General features: G+C 32.3%; 1 protein-coding gene across 7 annotated transcripts in view; it reads right to left on the reverse strand.

The window, feature by feature from the left end:
* Positions 1-18,572, reverse strand: part of LOC126815625 (breast cancer anti-estrogen resistance protein 3 homolog) — a 64,741-nt gene that overhangs the window by 19,658 nt on the left and 26,511 nt on the right. Inside the window, exon 1 of one of the 7 annotated variants that reach the window (XM_050541359.2) lies at positions 7,339-7,484. The exons of 3 other annotated variants lie outside the window; for them this stretch is intronic. In XM_050541359.2, the coding sequence (XP_050397316.1) occupies positions 7,339-7,454 (116 nt within the window). In that variant the 5' untranslated portion in view covers positions 7,455-7,484. Of the gene's footprint in view, positions 1-1,463; positions 1,625-7,338; positions 7,912-18,572 lie in introns of those variants that run through there. 3 more of the 7 variants (XM_050541405.2, XM_050541402.2, XM_056102047.1) reach the window with 3 other exon arrangements.

The following is an 18,572-nucleotide window of genomic DNA, read 5'->3' on the forward strand; positions in this document are numbered from 1 at the left end:
AAAGGTTTAGACTGAGACCACCATATCTGATGTCTGCAATGGCTACCTATAAACAGGAAGTGGTTGACATTAGTAATTTAATTATACCAGCACCTAAAAGATTATTATTAAGTACACACAGTCCTGGGTCACTTTAAATACCACTTTTAAAAGTTATTTATGACATTTATCGTTTACTTTTAAGTCATTTGAAATGTACTCAACCCAATATGGATGCCATACGAGTACAATATGAATACAATGAAACTTTAGAATTATGGATTTCAGAACTATTAACTCTTATTTCAGATCTTTTACAATTGGAATGTTAGTTTGCTGGGGTTGCATCTTTCAAGTAGAATTTGTCTTGGCTTGCAACATGTCCGGGCAACACTCGATCTCATTGCACACTGCATATATAGCATAATGCCTGTCTTTATTAATTACATTTGCCCTGATGGAGAAGACAAGTAGAACATTAAACCGCATTTCTTTTCATTCCTGTCTTCTCTGTACTCTGTAAAATAATAACTGAGGAACATGGTTTTCTCTACTACAGGTCGCTAAGCATGTAGAAAAAGGCCAATAAACATTACTATAACTTTTGGGCTTATAAAACATGCTTCTTATTAGCTATAGATAGACAGAAGGTATGCCAGACTTAATAATGATACAGTTACTGTGGAACTATTTCATCAAATCACAGAATTTTGTTGTTTTATATGGCAGCTGACATAGGATATAAAGTGTTTAAAAAACCTAAAATATTCACTGAATATGTTTCAGTTTACAAAAGCATGTCCGCTACGTAAGTAAAAGTATGTAACTTTGCATAACAAACATAATGGCTGTCTGCAATTTACTTGTTTTTTAAATTAGTGTAAATGGAACAATGAATCTTTTATTTACAAGCACAATGCCTGTATTCTTTTGAATTTTGGTTGATGTAAAGGATAAATTAGTATTCATTTTGTTACCCATGATTACATAACATGGCCAATCCACACTTTCTAAAGTTCAACTTGTGTCAGAATTCATTTACCACCATGATAACAGGGCTACATTTTAAAAGGTGCATTGACTAATTCAATGTAATAAATGCCCCCCCCCCCCCTCCCCTCCCCAGAAAGAAATCATTTCGAGATAAAGCCTTTAAACAAGGTAAATAAGCTATTTTGTCACATTATGACAGGTACAACTTCAGTTGTTATTCCAACAGACAATGCAAAATTAATTCATAACAATGCACAAAGTACCAATTCTAAAATCAAATGTCGAAGTTAATCCAATTTGAATACTACATTCTTTTGTGAATTGATCATGGACATTGCACAGGTATTGAATATGATCCAAACCAAAAAATTACGAAACAGAATTAAGAGAACTAAGAAATTAAGTTCTACATACAATTCACTTGTCAGCTGAGATGAAGTTGATGCATTAATATTTTGCCATTTAATTATAAATCTACATTATAGGCCCACCTGTGAACAAATATTTCAATGAATTGTTATTCACCTACCTGACATTTTATCAGATAACCAAAGAAGGAAGAACTACTTGACATTAAGTTAAAGTCAAAGTTTACACTAATAGTTAGCCATTATATTGCCCTCCAGCAAGTTTAAACTGACCTTGTATCTTTAGTATTATTTACACGTCTGCTTCAATTACCTGACGAGATTTATCTCCTCTTGTTACAAAATTATCAAGTTAACAACCCACAGGTAGCCTATATATATATACACACACACACCTCAATTAAATTAACTGGACATTAATAGCTTAAGTAGCCTAGATTAATGATAATAGTTTGTCTACTTTTACACATCTGCATGAGGTGTCTAAAATTAGCAAGTTCTGTTTTTTGGGTGTGACAAGGTCTTTGTGGCAAGTTAAGTTATCTTTAATGAGACAATTGTTCCAACCCTAGATGAACTATGAAATATTGACCTACTCTGTCCTAATTTCAGCCATAGTAATTTGTGTACGAGATGTGTGTTCATAGATTATTTCACATTGCCACATAAAGTTTGTGTAATCTTGAATTGGATGGTTAGTAAAGATTTATCTGTCGATGTTACTCTATGGAATTCAGGCACCAATCTAAGATACTTCACAGCAATATTAATGGTGAAAATGAACTTTCTCCCTTTCGAAAGAATGGGATTTAATGTCCACTTGACACAAACTAGGTCATTTCAGACTAACATGTATGGGTCATACTATTTCAATAATTTGCTTGTGAGTCGGGTCTTTAGCAGTGGGACGAAACCAGAGGACCTGGAGAAAAACAAACTGGATTGGCCAGGCTACAGTACTCCTTGTCACATACAAGTGGGGTATCGATTGCGAAAACCAGGTCACTTGACTCATTGACAGACTTTAGGATTTAAAGCGCAGGCTGTTAACTCATCCGGCCACCCAAATCCCCCTTTAAAAGGAAATCATCATCATTTTTCTGCATTCTAATAGTTATATTGAATGTTGATTTCACTATTTGATTTGATTATTCTAAATCATTATTCAAATGAAATATTTTTGGGTGCATTTCTTGATTGTTAGAAACTATACATCTGCCATATCCAAATATATTTTCCTTATTTCTGTTTGTTTATTTCTGAACATTAGTTGATTTCGCTTAATCCATATCATTAAATACATGTAATTCATGTATAGGAGACAAAAACTGATCAATTCCATTAGATTTAATCGACAATGAAAAACGAATACTAAATACTATGAATAACCAAATATATATGTGAACACTATTGCTCACTATAATTTCCCCAATATCATATACCTACTGACACATTAAAAATTAATATGAGTGTACTATGGACCAGGAACTGACTATGTGATGTCATATAAATTATCGAAAGCCTGTTAATCTTTGCACAATTGTCCAAGAAACAAGTATGCTATGTTTCATGTCGATCATACCTGAATCGGCAGAGTCTTAGGCTTTTTGAAGAGTGTCGCCTGCAAGAACAACAAGATCCTCAAGATGAGTAGCGGGTAGCGCTAATGGCGTGCAGCTCCTGTGCCAAAAAGTTTCAACTTAAAATCTTAATAATTGTGATTTGTGATATAAGGAGCTATATAATAGTTACTGTAATCATTTGATACAAATCTTAATAAATGTTTGAGAAAAATCTGATAAAGTCAAAACCTTACCTCTAATTTCAAAACTTTTAACAAATATTCCCTGTTCCTCCCACCGCATTTAATCAGAATGTTCTTGAATTCAAATTCAGGAGATTTATAAAATAAAAGTTTCATCATGGCATCAAAATGATAAGCAGGAACTCAGAATGGTTGTTTCTGTTAAGATGAATATACCATCCTTATAATCTCTACCTAATCACACATCTGCCATTTCTGTTTTGAAATCATGGTTAAAATGGCTGATAAACATATCTGAAACAGTGTCTTACTTGTTCTCTATATTTTGATATTATTAGGTTTTCTTTTTTTATTTGACAGATTTCGACAGACAGTTGGTCAGTGCACTAAATCCCCCACAAAAATATCAAAACATTGGCAACCATCATGTCATGTATATTTTCACAAAGTGCAATCATTGGCAGCACAAGGCAATATTTAAAAATAACTTCCTGGCAAAATTAAAAGCAGAGTTAGTTTTGGGGTTGTCATTGCACATGCTAATATTCAATTAAACATATTAATATGAATTTAAACCACAATCTTCAGAGTTATTTTGGGGTTGTCATTGCTAATATTCAATTAAATATATTAATATGAATTTAAATCACAATCTTCAAAGTTATACTTGAAAACTATTTCATGTTTTTTGGCTGCAAACTTGTCAGTTAGTGAAAAAAATTGATATCAGGACTATTTTTTGAAGTCAGATATGTGGCGCTGAATATTATGGATAATATTGAGTTAAGAAACAAACTATAAATTCAATTAAATATTGTATTTTATGGTAAATTTCTTTTTCATTCTAATTGGATGGCATGTACATTGATTGACACGCAAGTTCTTCTGTCTGTCAATTTCACTGGGGAGCCATGGGGGTTTACTAACCTGGTGGTCCCGTGTTCAATACCTGCGTTGGTGGAGACAGTTCATCAGGATTTTCCGGCATGGTTCACCCTTGTCAGTGATGTAAGACTCACGGCCTGGTAAGGGACATGTAGTTGTTCGGAAGGGATGAAAAACAGATGGAATTCGGAAATAAGAGTAGGCCGTAGCACGGCTGTTGGAAAATTTCCCTCATAGCACAGTTCAGAACAGTAGGACGTTAAACCCGATTTCATTTAATATTACTGTTAGTCAGTCAAGACTAGGAAATAGGTCTGAAATATAAGCCCTGCATATAACGCTATGAGGTCAAAGATTATAATCTATCAGTCTTCGGTATTGACTAAAACATTGGTGAGTATTGGTATGTTTGTAAAAAAACTTGATGAAAACAGGTAGTCAGTTCGGCCAAACACATTAATAGTTCAATCAACAAAACTAATAAACAACCTGCTGTCTAATACAGGAAGGTAACACATCTGTTTAACACAAGTTGATACAAAGACTAAAATAGCACCATGGGAAATATCAAAATTTGGAGGTGGTGGCTATGTACTTAAAGGGAAGAGCATGATTTTTGCTGAAATATGAGCAGTTCTCTGATCTCATGTACAGTTATTATTAGAATATTAATGCATATATTTATTGTAAAAGTGTTACACTGTTCCCTCATCCTTGTTCAGACATTTTTTGCAAAAAATTGGTTCCTAGATATACATACATTATATCTAATGCTACATTCGCTACGATTGAAATCATGTTTTAATTATGGTGATCCTATCAGGTCCTATCATATATTGAGGTCAGTCGTGGCAATCATGTTGATTGTATCGAAACATATCTTAACGTATCTTCACATACCATATTGTTGACTCGATAGGGCCAATCCTATCATAAGGCATCGCACGACAGTGGGAACCTAGCATTATATGAAAATTACAAGCAATCCTAACCGTCAAGAAAATTCTTATGGACAATTGTAAAAAATTCAACAATACTATGAGACCATTCATTTTAAAATGATAGCCTAGCTACCAGGTGTTTTAAAAACATTATGCATGCACTGCCACAGACAAGACAGTTACAATGCTGTTAAGAGTTCAGTTTAAACCCCTTAGAATATAGTTACAAAGCCAGTAAAAATACACTGTTCTGAATAATAGGATGAATAATACTGTACAGTGATGGTAAAGGGCAATAAGCATAAAAAATAAAATTGTTATATTAGTTTCAAAATAGCATATGTAATAAGAATCAATGACGATAAACAACACTCTTGTTTATTATTTCTCATAACATTTGCCATTTATCATGATGTGCTCCCTGCACCAAATGTTTCTTCAGAAAATGATTAAATCAAAACTGTCAATATTCTCCAGTTAGTGGGCAACTTAAGATAATATATCATAATTAGAATAAATCTTCTTTATTCCTCAGAGACTACAAAAGTAGAGGATATGTAGAGCACATACAGTACTGATTACTTTAAAACATTTGAGTACTAAGGCACAAATTATTTAATTTTAAAGGAGATGTCCCAGATACATTCTTGTGAATATAGATGATTAATTTGAGATGTACACCATATCCTAGCGCTTTGCAACTTTCCTAAGCTGTGTGATCTGTCATACTTTTTTGAAGAAATACAAACTTATAGTTTCCAAGTAGAGTTATTCATAACTTATAAATCTTCTAATTACATGCTGTGTATGTGCCTTGTTAACCATGTCTATATATATGCCAAAGTTATAGTGGTAATTGATGATCATGATTATCAAGCCACTTATACAATTAAGGAATGATATTCCTTCAAATAGTTATTAAGTAACCCAATTAAACAAATGTAGCAATCATTTTCTAAGGCTCAATGTTTTGATTTGATATTTTCTAATTTTGGCATTAAGATTTAGATATCTAAGTCCACTTTATGTCCTATGAAACCTTAGCATTTATTTTTGCTTCTGAGTGCATAAATTAAAGCAATTGTCATTAATCTAATTGCATGATTTATACTTCTTTTAAATTTGCTTTTAAGCCTGAAATTAAAATATGACTTCTAAGCCTGATATTAAAATTTGACTTTTAAGTCTGATATCAAAATCTTATTTATTTTAAGCCTGACATTAAAATGTAATGTTGATTATTGCTTCTGAGTGTGTATTTATAAATTAAAGCAATTGTCATTATAATTTAAGCCTAGCATTATAATTTGACTTTTAAGCCTGATATTAAAATTCAACATTTAAAACCTGATATTGTTTTTTTTTTACTTTAAAACCCAATAGACTTTTAAAATGTCCTCAGGTATCTAAATTTAAGCTATGATAGATGCAAAACAAAACTACATAGTTGGTGCATGTTTCAAAAACCCATTAAGCTCAGTTCAATAGAGACTGCATGCATGATGGAAAAGAATGTCAATAGGCACACATCAAGTACTTTTTTAGTACCAGAAAAACATTTCGGGTTTCAAAATAATGATCATTGAGATATATCATTTGTTGTTCATACATACTTACCTAACAGATAAACTGCCAGATTGCATGAAACCGGCAAGAGACCAGATTAACTTATCTGGGACCCCTCTATTTAAATAGTCATTCCACACAAGAGACATGCAACTTGTTTAAATTCTTTTCAAGCAATTGTTTATTGGAAAAGAGTTATTAAAGTATTATATAGGAAAAAGATTTTTTCTTTGAAAACCAAACTATTACATTTTAGATTCTGTACCATGATATATGATGCTATTTGATCGAGGCAAGTTAATAAATCTGTACATAATTAAATTTATTCCATCCTTAAGTATGTTTATTTAAGATGGGTTGAAGAATTTAAATTAAAATGCCAAAAACATAAACTCTTTGAAGAAATTCTTAAGAAGGTAAAGCCTAGAGCACAACCCAATCTGCACTGTATAAAATGTTCAGAGGGTCAAATTAATCTCTCAAATGTACAACTTTTAATTAACAGTAAAACAAACTGTATTTGAGACTGCCCATTAGCTAAGTAATGAATATTCTTTGGAATATTGGGACCATATGAAAATACAGAGGTGAACAGAAGTATTAAAGTTCTATATGGTTCTCTCATGCAGAAATCTGGTTGCTTTGATTGCCAAATAAATTCCATTGCATCGGCTCTGAATATCCCAATATCCAGTATTAGATACATCTACATGTATGTTTCCTGTTTCTGGAGCCTTGCAGTTTTGGTCATGGTTGTCATGCTTGGCAGAAATGAGGAAAGAATAAAATCTGAAGAATAATTAAGGTAAATAAAAAAAAACAGAAATACATGCCATCTCACCTTGCCATGGTACCAATCATTGGAATTAAGTATGGGATCATTGGATCCAATGGTTCTTCTAATTCCATATTCCAGTCAAATAGTTTATCTACCGATTCCACTTCCATAGTATCCATGGTAAACAGTGACGCTTATCCAATTAGTTAAAATCCAAACTCTGAACAAAGCAGTTCAGCAATTAATATCTTTCAAATATGGTAATCCATTCGCTGACAGCAGAACCCTTCGGCATGTGTTCTCGTTACAAAAGAAATCATTCCAAGTCCACTAGAATGAGTTTTAATCATTAAATGGCACCATTATGCTCAGGCAAGCCACACAAGAAGAACTCTAAAACTGTAGCTTCCAGGAATTTACTTACAGCATTCTCAATTTGTCATTGGCACTACATGTCTACATGTAGTTCATTTTAAGTTCACTTCTCACAAGATATTTAGACAATAAAATGTTTTAAACACTTTTAAAAGTCAGTCAAAAAAATTTTCACATCATTCTTTACAAACAATGTTTTGTTCTCATATCAAACTTCCTGATTTTAAGTTATGTTTCTCTAAAAAGTGCATTTAAATCAATCTGTTCACACTTCGCTATCATCGGTGCCAAATTACTCCTACCTACAGCAGAATGATGTAAATTATTATGACATGAATATACATGTAATAAGGTAAACATCAACTCCTACATAAAACTATCATGTACCAACTTTGAACCTGTTCATAAAACTGATAATCTTAATGATCAGATTTCATTAACCAAAAGTCAATATAAAGGATTGGTTTCCTGTTTTTTGTACCCATTTCAGGTCACATTGCAGTGCACACAAATGAACAGTCAATGTTTTTTTGTGGCAAATCAGTGGTCCACCATCTTCCTTGGTTAACAACTTGTACATACAACAATTTGTAAGTACTGGCTAGAAATCTTTAGTATGTACTGGCCTTTAAATTATTAACCAACTGAACAATCTCTGCACAATTAAAGTCACCAATTTAATAAACAGCAACTGATACTGATTTATATATGTATCAAACTATTATCTTTCAAGTGCATGTTACATTAGATGTAAGTTTTATTTCTATTTTTTCCAAACTAACTCTATGAGACAAAACTTTCACAGAATCCATGAGATATAATCTTCCATAGAACATTATCCATTAGAAAAAAACTTCCTGAAGATGAAACATTAACAAAAACCTTGAAACAAGGAGACAGAACTTTTACAGAATAGAGTAAGACAAAACTTCTACACAAACACCATGAGGCAAAACTTACAGAATACATTATAAACTCTTTAATCAGCATTTATATGTGCATGTTTGTCCTTTTACAGTGTACACAAATTTTGTTCCCATGGCCTCAAATTTAAAATCCTAAATTTTCTGAAAGCAATTTGGTACTGTTATAAGTGACCTTTGCTGTGAAATTATAACTCTCCACTAAGTTTAAAATCACTTGCGACATTTATTCTCATGACAGAATAAAATGATTATCATCAAAAGTCAAAAGGTTTACGTACGGTAATAATTCTCTCATTGCTGCATACAATATGTGAATTATGCATGAGAACAGAATAAATAACAATGTCTCTCCTGTCTGTACAAAAACTAAGAAATCTTAACTGGAAGCAGGAAAAAGTTAGTCACACATAGGATATGAAAGAATGTATCATGTGTGTAAAATAATAATAATAAGGGTTGAAAATTACGCCAATGACCTGTCTTACATTTTGCCCTAAACATCATAGATTAAAGAAGAAATAAATAAATAACATTAATCATAATGCAATCTCTTTATGTAATTCGATTTTATAATTATATGGTATGCATTTAATGTAAAACCATATGCTTAGTCTATATACAGGTGCTCGAATTTCTTTACTTTTGTCCAAATAAGAAGGAAATGTTAGTCACACATAGGTTATGAAACAATGTATCATATTGTAACAATGTATCATATTGTGTGGGTATGATACATTAAAGGGGTGGCAGGGTTCTATCAGGAGAAACAGTTTTCAAACTTCAAAAATAAAACACTGGCAAAATTCTAAAAAGTCTTACAAACACAATAATGTTGGCTTTTCTGCCTAGTCTTTTATGTGCATGCCAATGTGTACAGAAATGGACCTTGAATTTTTGTCAGTATGAAAAATGCTAAGATTGAAAGACCATGCATCACTTTAACTACATGTAGGCTACATGTATCAGAGTTGATGTAAAAATTGTTTTCACACTTTTAACTCTGCACTTAAAATACCTAAGTGTGTAAAGTTTATCTAAAATAAATTAAATGATTCTCTGAGAAAAAAAAGAAAAATTGTGGCAGAAAAAAAATTACTGTGTAATCAAGTAGTTTAGTTTTCAGTTACGAACATTTCCGTGTAGTTTTATCAACTAATGATTAACATAATCATGCCATGATATTGTTAATTATCTCACAAATTAACAGGAGAGAAATAGAATCTATTAAGGCTGGTGATACAACCTGTATTACTCATATCACAAGATATACTAATGTAGAAAGGTAGTAAATAAAATAAACCCTGATAACAAGACAGTAACAATTTCCTCGTTTTTGAAATTTGGCTCTGAAACTAAGACAGACAGAAACTCTTTCATTTTTAAGTGAGGTTAACAGTCACAACAGGATTTTGATAGAGCAGTAGCACTGTGTGTAAATAAACTGTCCTCCAACGATAATATTTCCACAATTTGTCCAGAATACTTCTTTAAATATCCATATTTCAGTGTTCTGACCAATTTTCAAGCATATCAATTATCTAAATCCTCCAATATTGAACATTACAATCAACAAAGTGTTATAATTATATCTGCCTATTAACAATATATATACATATTACTTAATAATAATAATAATAATAATGAGTTCTTGTATAGCGCAGCTTATCCATAAAAAATGCTCAAGGCGCTTAGAGATGGTATGAAGCATATCAATGTTACAATGTTCAGTTATAGTATGAGTTAAAAAGAAATGTTTTCAGTTTTGACTTAAAAGTCCCGAGATTATCACATCGCCTTAAATCAATATCAATTGCGTTCCAGAGTAATGGTGCAGCATGGGAAAATGACCTGTACCCGAAGGTCTTCATGTCGTAGCCTTTTGTGTAAAGTTTCAGTTGGTTTCTTGATCTGAGATTGCGTGTAGGAATGTAATTGTGTATCAGTTCTTGAAGGTACGAAGGGGATGAATTGTTGACACTTATTATACAATACACATCAAGTTATCTTAATATACATCTCTCCTTCACTGTATCTTAACACCTTATATATCCAATAAACATTTACACTGATACACTCCAAATACACATACTAGATATTTATCTGATAAATAAAAACATCCAGGTGGAGCTACCCATGTCCAAGAATGACAGAATAGTACAGTATGATCAACATATTTTCATCAAACAAATTTTAGAGTTGGGAAATCTTAGTTCATTTCTTTCTAAGTCTGACACAGCCATAAAATGATCAAAGATGTCCTTCTCTTCAATCATTTATTTTGGGTTGATTATTGTACATTTAGGTCAGGAACAGTCTGTCAATATGCCACTCAAAAACCTTAAATAAAGTGCCATAAAGTCTTTGATTTAGTAAATAAGAAAATATTGAAGTTAAAGTGGCTAATAGTCTCTAACTCAATATCATCCAAAATCTTCGATATTGAAAACATGATTTATTTGTCGGTTTAAATCAACATTGATGTTGTGATCTTACCGGGGAAAAGATGGCCTTCTGATATCCTATATTTAAGACAAAATAAACATTTTACAATTGGTACACGAATCGTGTACCATAATGTGTTTCAGAGCTATTTGTAATAAGGGACTCGAAAAATGAGGCTATAGGCATATTCCACAAGTCATGTCAACCAGTGACGCTATATTCTTATCTGGAGAGCAAGCCCAATAAATAATATCGGCGTAGACTGGAATGACCAGACGCTAGAGATTAAATATTACAGTAAAAACAGAAACGCTTGAATGTAAATCAATTTATATACATTCATATTACATTATTGTATGCGTTGCGACCCATTTGTGTCAATTTCTAGGTCCCAAATATTAGCAACTTAGCCCCTTTAACTGTTACTGTTTATAATGATATATTTTTGTAAAATAAATTTCTTTCGATTAAGCTAAGTTTAACATGTAACCAACAGACGATATTAACATAAAGCATCCATAAAAATCTAATAAACTTGCAAAAATACTTTGGTTCAAATATTAAATGAAGTGACAATATTTTCATCTTTAACTGGAAAAATTGCACATATAAACCTTCTTTTTTTCAGCTAAATCTAAAACAATGCTTCCCCCATATAAAATTATAAACCCTTTTGAAATATAACCATTTAAAAGCTGCATAAATATTCCAATATTAAACAAATACATCACAAAGATCATCAATCATAAATATCCACACTTTAGGAACATGTGTAATTGTTTCCAATAATTCACACAATTTTCACATTGTTAAACATCAAAGAATCTTCCCTGATCTCATAAAACTTATAGAAAATGCAAAACATGCCATTTTTCTCCACAACAATGTTCAAATATTATAAACATGTTTCCACACTGAGAAAGTTTGCACTTCACAGCATACTTTTTGCTTACATTTTTTTTCATTTGACAAGCAGAGTTCATGGTCTTCTTAATAGTATATAATTCTTAAAACAAGAAAAACTGGAAACATTAGAGAGAAAATATTACAAAATATGACTATTCAACAGATTATTTTAATAAAATTTGGATAAGTTGGGTTAAACGGCAACCACACTTTCTTAAAAAAAAATCTAAAACACAAAATTTAACTAAAATCCTCCAACATTGATTTGGTCTTAATTTTAACCAAACCAAGACTGCAGAAAATTTTTTACCTTCATCATTAGGAAACAGAAACATCTCATAAAATGACATCTTTTAATAAAAAAAAAAAGTTTTCAAAAGACCTTGATCCAACTACTTAATGTCTAGTCTTTTAGTTACAATCACTAATTAATTATACATAATCAATTACACCTCATTCATATCCAAAGACCTTGATCCAATTACTTAATGCACTGTTAATGCTCAATCAAATATATGTATGCTTAATTCATATCTAAAGACCTTGATCAAACTACTTTCAGTTAAATCATTGATTAATTACTCTTAATTCATATTAAAAGACCTTGATCCAACTATTTAATGCACAGTATTTTAGTTACAAACACAGATTAATTAGGCATACCGGTAATCAATTACACTTAATTCATATCAGGAACAAATGAATCCATTCAATATTCCACTTAGCACAATTTATACATTCTCCATCCATACACATACAATAGATTCTAGTATACAATTCTGGCACTACTTGTAGTAATTATTTTATAGTCTGTGATATATAGCGCTACTGTCTGAGAAGGAGACGTTGTAAAGTTGTAACCCTCCTATAATGTAGAATACTGTATATATACAGCATAAATCTCACCTATATAATACAAGTACCCCCCTTAACAATCTGCTAGCTGGCTACAGTATGTCTATATATTACCTACTGAAAATTCAAGGTAACTTTAACTAACATTCTAAGGTATAAGCTTGAAAGTAAATAGCAGAATTTTACTATAGATGTAAGGTGATAAAAATCACTATGTTTTCTGTCTAGTGGTATTGAAAGAAAGAGTAAAATGTTTTTGAAGTCCATGAAATGAACCATAACTTTGTAAGTATAGCTGTATTAACAATGTGATTCTGTATAAGAGATTATTAAAAGTCGTTATGAAAATAAGAGGTGAAAGTTTATGGGACTATAAGTTAATATACCCTTTAAGTTCAATACATCAAATATTTTAAAGTACAAAAAGAATGTATTTTTATTGCAGGGCCATCTTTATATTTTTGATGGTATGTATAAAAGACTACATGTACTATAAGTTTTCTGATATTTGCAAATACCCATAAGCTATGTGAACTTCCCATGTCAATCAGTTTTGGTATTAAGTGTCCTAAAGTAAAAGGTACCCTTTGGACCCTGAGGGGGAGGGGGGCGGGTGGAGGGGAGACGTAGTTAGGTCTCTCGAATAGTATGTTCAAGTTTCGAATCCTGATGTGGGTCGAGGAATAGTCATTTTTTGATTCAGGTTTTCAGATGTCAGGGATGACACAAGGATTAAAGTATACCGAGTCATTCAGATAAGACAAAAAAAAGGACAACTGTGTACACATTGGCTTGCATGTAAAAGAACCCTTTAATGGTAAAATTTTACCCACTACATTACACATATAACCATAGAAATGAAAATTACCATGTTAGTCTCAAAATGAGCCATATATTTTGTTGACAGGTCATTAAACCCCATTTCATTACAATAACCAGTAAACCTGAACTGGTAAATAGGATCAAACTCATGATATTTTTACTTGAAAGTTCCAAAATTATATCTATTACTTTGACCAAATAAGTTTTTCTCCCAGATTCTTAACGCATATAAGATAAACAACCACCAATATGTTTCTAGTTAACCGCAAACCAATAATGCTTATCTAAATATTTTCAAACATTTACTCTTTCTTAAACTGAACACTTCAATTCTTTTGACATCAAATTATACTTTCAATAAAATGTATAATGAGGAAAAAAAAATCTCCTCTTGATACCAGAAAATCTGTCTACTAAATTTATGTCTCCATTTCATTTTATTATCCTTTCATTTCAAGTAGTTGTCTTTTTTCCATTACAATTTGAATTTCCAAGCTGTTCCTTCTCAAATTTTACACCTTTTTAAACCAATTAAACTGCCAGTCAATTACAACAGTCTGTTGTGTACATGGCTGTTTTTTTCTAAAACAATTTCGTCTAGGTTGCATGCATACTTTTTTTTCAATTACCCGAAAGATAAGCAACACTTTGGCTAATTGTAAACAGTATAAAGTATTGCATGGCAGATTTCTTTGCTTTTTATATACATAGTCGAAAAGTTCTTGAAAATTGGTTCATTACAATGAAATTACTTGGAGAAAGAATAAATAATTGTTTTTAACACGAAGTGTTTTACTTTCGCTCGTCCTTTGTTTCCATTTGAATTCAACCACATAAAAGAGATACAGTCTTTATATATGGGTTAAGTCTATGACCATTGTAATTTTTTAAAACATACTTTTTTTGGGTGGTTTCGAATCCCCCGTTGTACGTGAATAAATTTGTTAGTGAAATTTGTTAACGTAACCGATATTTCAATTTGCGTAACCAGGAAGTTGTTCGCGCGTTTTTGAGCTGGAGCGACCGCACATAACCAATTGGTATCGTTCGCGTGAAATTTCGTGGCCTGTATAGTCTATAGCCATTGTAATTCTATATATTGGTTAAGACTATGATCATTGTAACTTTATATATGGGTTAAGTCTATGACCATTGTAACTTTATATATGGGTAAGTCTATGGTCATTTCGTCTAGGTTGCATGCATACTTTTTTTTCAATTACCCGAAAGATAAGCAACACTTTGGCTAATTGTAACAGTATAAAGTATTGCATGGCAGATTTCTTTGCTTTTTATATACATAGTCGAAAAGTTCTTGAAAATTGGTTCATTACAATGAAATTACTTGGAGAAAGAATAAATAATTGTTTTTAACATGAAGTGTTTTACTTTCGCTCGTCCTTTGTTTCCATTTGAATTCAACCACATAAAAGAGATACAGTCTTTATATATGGGTTAAGTCTATGACCATTGTAATTTTTTAAAACATACTTTTTTTGGGTGGTTTCGAATCCCCGGTTGTACGTGAATAAATTTGTTAGTGAAATTTGTTAACGTAACCGATATTTCAATTTGCGTAACCAGGAAGTTGTTCGCGTGTTTTTGAGCTGGAGCGACCGCACATAACCAATTGGTATCGTTCGCGTGAAATTTCGTGGCCTGTATAGTCTATAGCCATTGTAATTCTATATATTGGTTAAGACTATGATCATTGTAACTTTATATATGGGTTAAGTCTATGACCATTGTAACTTTATATATGGGTTAAGTCTATGACCATTGTAACTTTATATATGGGTAAGTCTATGGTCATTTCGTCTAGGTTGCATGCATACTTTTTTTTCAATTACCCGAAAGATAAGCAACACTTTGGCTAATTGTAAACAGTATAAAGTATTGCATGGCAGATTTCTTTGCTTTTCATATACATAGTCGAAAAGTTCTTGAAAATTGGTTCATTACAATGAAATTACTTGGAGAAAGAATAAATAATTGTTTCTAACACGAAGTGTTTTACTTTCGCTCGTCCTTTATTTCCATTTGAATTCAACCACATAAAAGAGATACGGTCTTTATATATGGGTTAAGTCTATGACCATTGTAATTTTTTAAAACATACTTTTTTTGGGTGGTTTCGAATCCCCGGTTGTACGTGAATAAATTTGTTAGTGAAATTTGTTAACGTAACCGATATTTCAATTTGCGTAACCAGGAAGTTGTTCGCGTGTTTTTGAGCTGGAGCGACCGCACATAACCAATTGGTATCGTTCGCGTGAAATTTCGTGGCCTGTATAGTCTATAGCCATGGGTTAAGTCTATGACCATTGTAACTTTATATATGGGTAAGTCTATGGTCATTGTAATTTTATATATGGGTTAAGTCTATGACTATTGTAATTTTATATATTGGTTAAGTCTAGTATGCCCATTGTAATTTTATATTATAGGCTATTAAGTCTAGTATGGTCATTGTAATTTTATATATAGGTTAAGTTTACAGTCACTTGAATTCTAATGAAATAAATATTAGTGTCAAAGAATGTTTCCCAATTCATTGATAATGGCAATTCAGTTGACAGGAACAATCCAAGATTAATCTGGACAGTGAAGCAGGAGTGAAGGTATCCATTGGTTTTAGTTCTGTGAATCAAATGCCAAAATATGACGAAATGGCCTAATAATCTTGCCTGAATGTTTCAAATTACACTATTGAGCATTAATTGTCCTAGGATTTACTTTACAAGGTTGTATAACTCTTTTAAGGGATTTTAGTACGCAAATTGTCGGTAAGTGTCAAAAGGGGTGTATCTTGGGAAATTAGTCAAATACACTTTTTTTGCATTTTTAAAATCTCCCAATTAATATGCAAATTTCTGTCTAAGCTGTGTATCTCTACACCAATTAGAACTGTTCTGGGTATCATGTGTCCAAATGTATCTTGATTTGTGGAGATTTTAAAATGCAAAAGGTTCTATTTCTTAATCTTTAGAAATTCTTAGATACACCCTTTTGACACTTCACCGACGAAATGTGAGTTGACAATTGTGACTATAGCTGACCACAGGAGAATGCTAAATCGGAGACGGTCCTGCACATTTGATGTTATATGTAGATTATGCGTTAGGGTAAGGGTAAGGGTTAATCTTGGTCCAGGGTTAGGTTTAAGAATTTGGGAGAGAGGATAAGTCTCCACATAAGCACTGACCTAGGGTGATGGGCACGGGCGAGGGTTAGGTTTAAGAATTTGGGGTCCTAACCCTTACCCTAACCCACATATGACGTCATATGTGCTAAAATGAGCAGGACCGTCACCAATCTAGCGTTCTCCCTGACCATATTTATTGCAAAGACATGGATATCCAGACATGTATATTATTATTAATTAAACAGCTTATTTTATTCAAGAAATATAGGCCTACTTGGGACGGTGTCTTCATGATAAAAAGTTTTACATTTGCAAAAATTATATGCTGTTTCAAATTAGGAAAAATGTCTTGGATGATAAGCCACTGAATATATTGTGAAATGTGAAAGCTGAAATGTTTTGGTTGGTAGTAGCTATAGCATATAACCAAAGGGTTATACTATGCACCTGCCTTTAGGCACCACAAAATAGGAGTGCCAACTCCTTGAAAGATGATATTCAGCCATCCTTAGATTAGGATTGTGGACCAATATGTCATCTCCTGTGATGGTCAGTATCGCAGAGCCTTGTCTAAGGATTTGGTCGTGCGCAAATGTCGGGCGAAGCTCGACCCGCGAGCAGCGTAGGTGCAAGCCGCGCGAACACAGCCACCGCCGCCTAGTCACCATGTTAAACGAGGCTCTGCAGTATCGTGACTATATTACCTTAAGTACCTGTATGGTATATAATTACAAATACCATACCAGCTAAATTCTTCATAGCAGTACAAGTAAAGCCAATCTGCTTAACAAAATTTTAAAAAAATGATTTCATTTTCTGCTTAAAAAAAACAAAAGTAGCTACTCTAGTAACAATGTCACATGTTTATTAGAGAGTCAGGGACCTTGACTGGAATGATGTACATGTATATGTTGCCGCCCATGCTGTGAGGCTTGTAGACTTCACAGAGATGTTAAGTTAAACTTCCACATGATCATCTCTTGATAATTAAAGCCTTTATAGATATAAAACAGATTAACATGTGGAAAATATTAATGCCTATATACAAAAGCAATGAGAAATGGTAACATTTATGTTATCGTTTCAAAATCACCATATACCACAGGAAATCTATGTTTACCCCACTGGAGTGTCTTAAATATATCATTTGAATTCAGACTTAAAGTCTTCTTGGGCTGGACTTTGGTGGGAAAATGTAGGAAACATTTTTATCGTCATTAAGACCTGGTGGGGGATAATTGGGAACATTTTTTATTGGACTGCTGGGTTCACAGCCAAGGTCTGTCTTAGTGATTTATTAAAAATGACCAAAAATGACTACCAGTACTTTTTTTAAAGTCAAAAATGTGCTTTAGTACTTATGTCCAAGGGGCCAGGGCAGTTTTACATGACAAGACTAAAGTAGGTATCCCAGGCACATGGTACAATTGGGAATTATTGGTCTGCAATCGGTTCGAAAAATGCTTATGATCAAACTCAGTCAAGGGATAAAAATAATGTGTAAGAAGTGGTGTTCACTAGTTTGATAATATTATCAAAATTCTCTGGTTATTACATGTATCTATGAGTCAACTTCGGTAAGGTGTCAAATAAAAATTATTTGACTTTCTTTAATTTTGTTTTCAACTATTTGGTCTTTTTAATATGTTTTTTTTTTAACAAACATGTTTTAATCTAATCAGACCATCTGCTGTGGAGATTGACATCTACAACTCACATAACCCACAACTAATGGAACCTTCTTAGTATTGAAAGTTTTCTAATTTCATCATCTGGCAGTAATTGCATAGAATCTTCTTGTACAAAAAATACAACTTCTGCCAAAG

The sequence above is a fragment of the Patella vulgata genome, chromosome 1 (genome assembly GCF_932274485.2).
Source record: "Patella vulgata chromosome 1, xgPatVulg1.2, whole genome shotgun sequence".
NCBI lineage: Eukaryota > Metazoa > Mollusca > Gastropoda > Patellidae > Patella > Patella vulgata.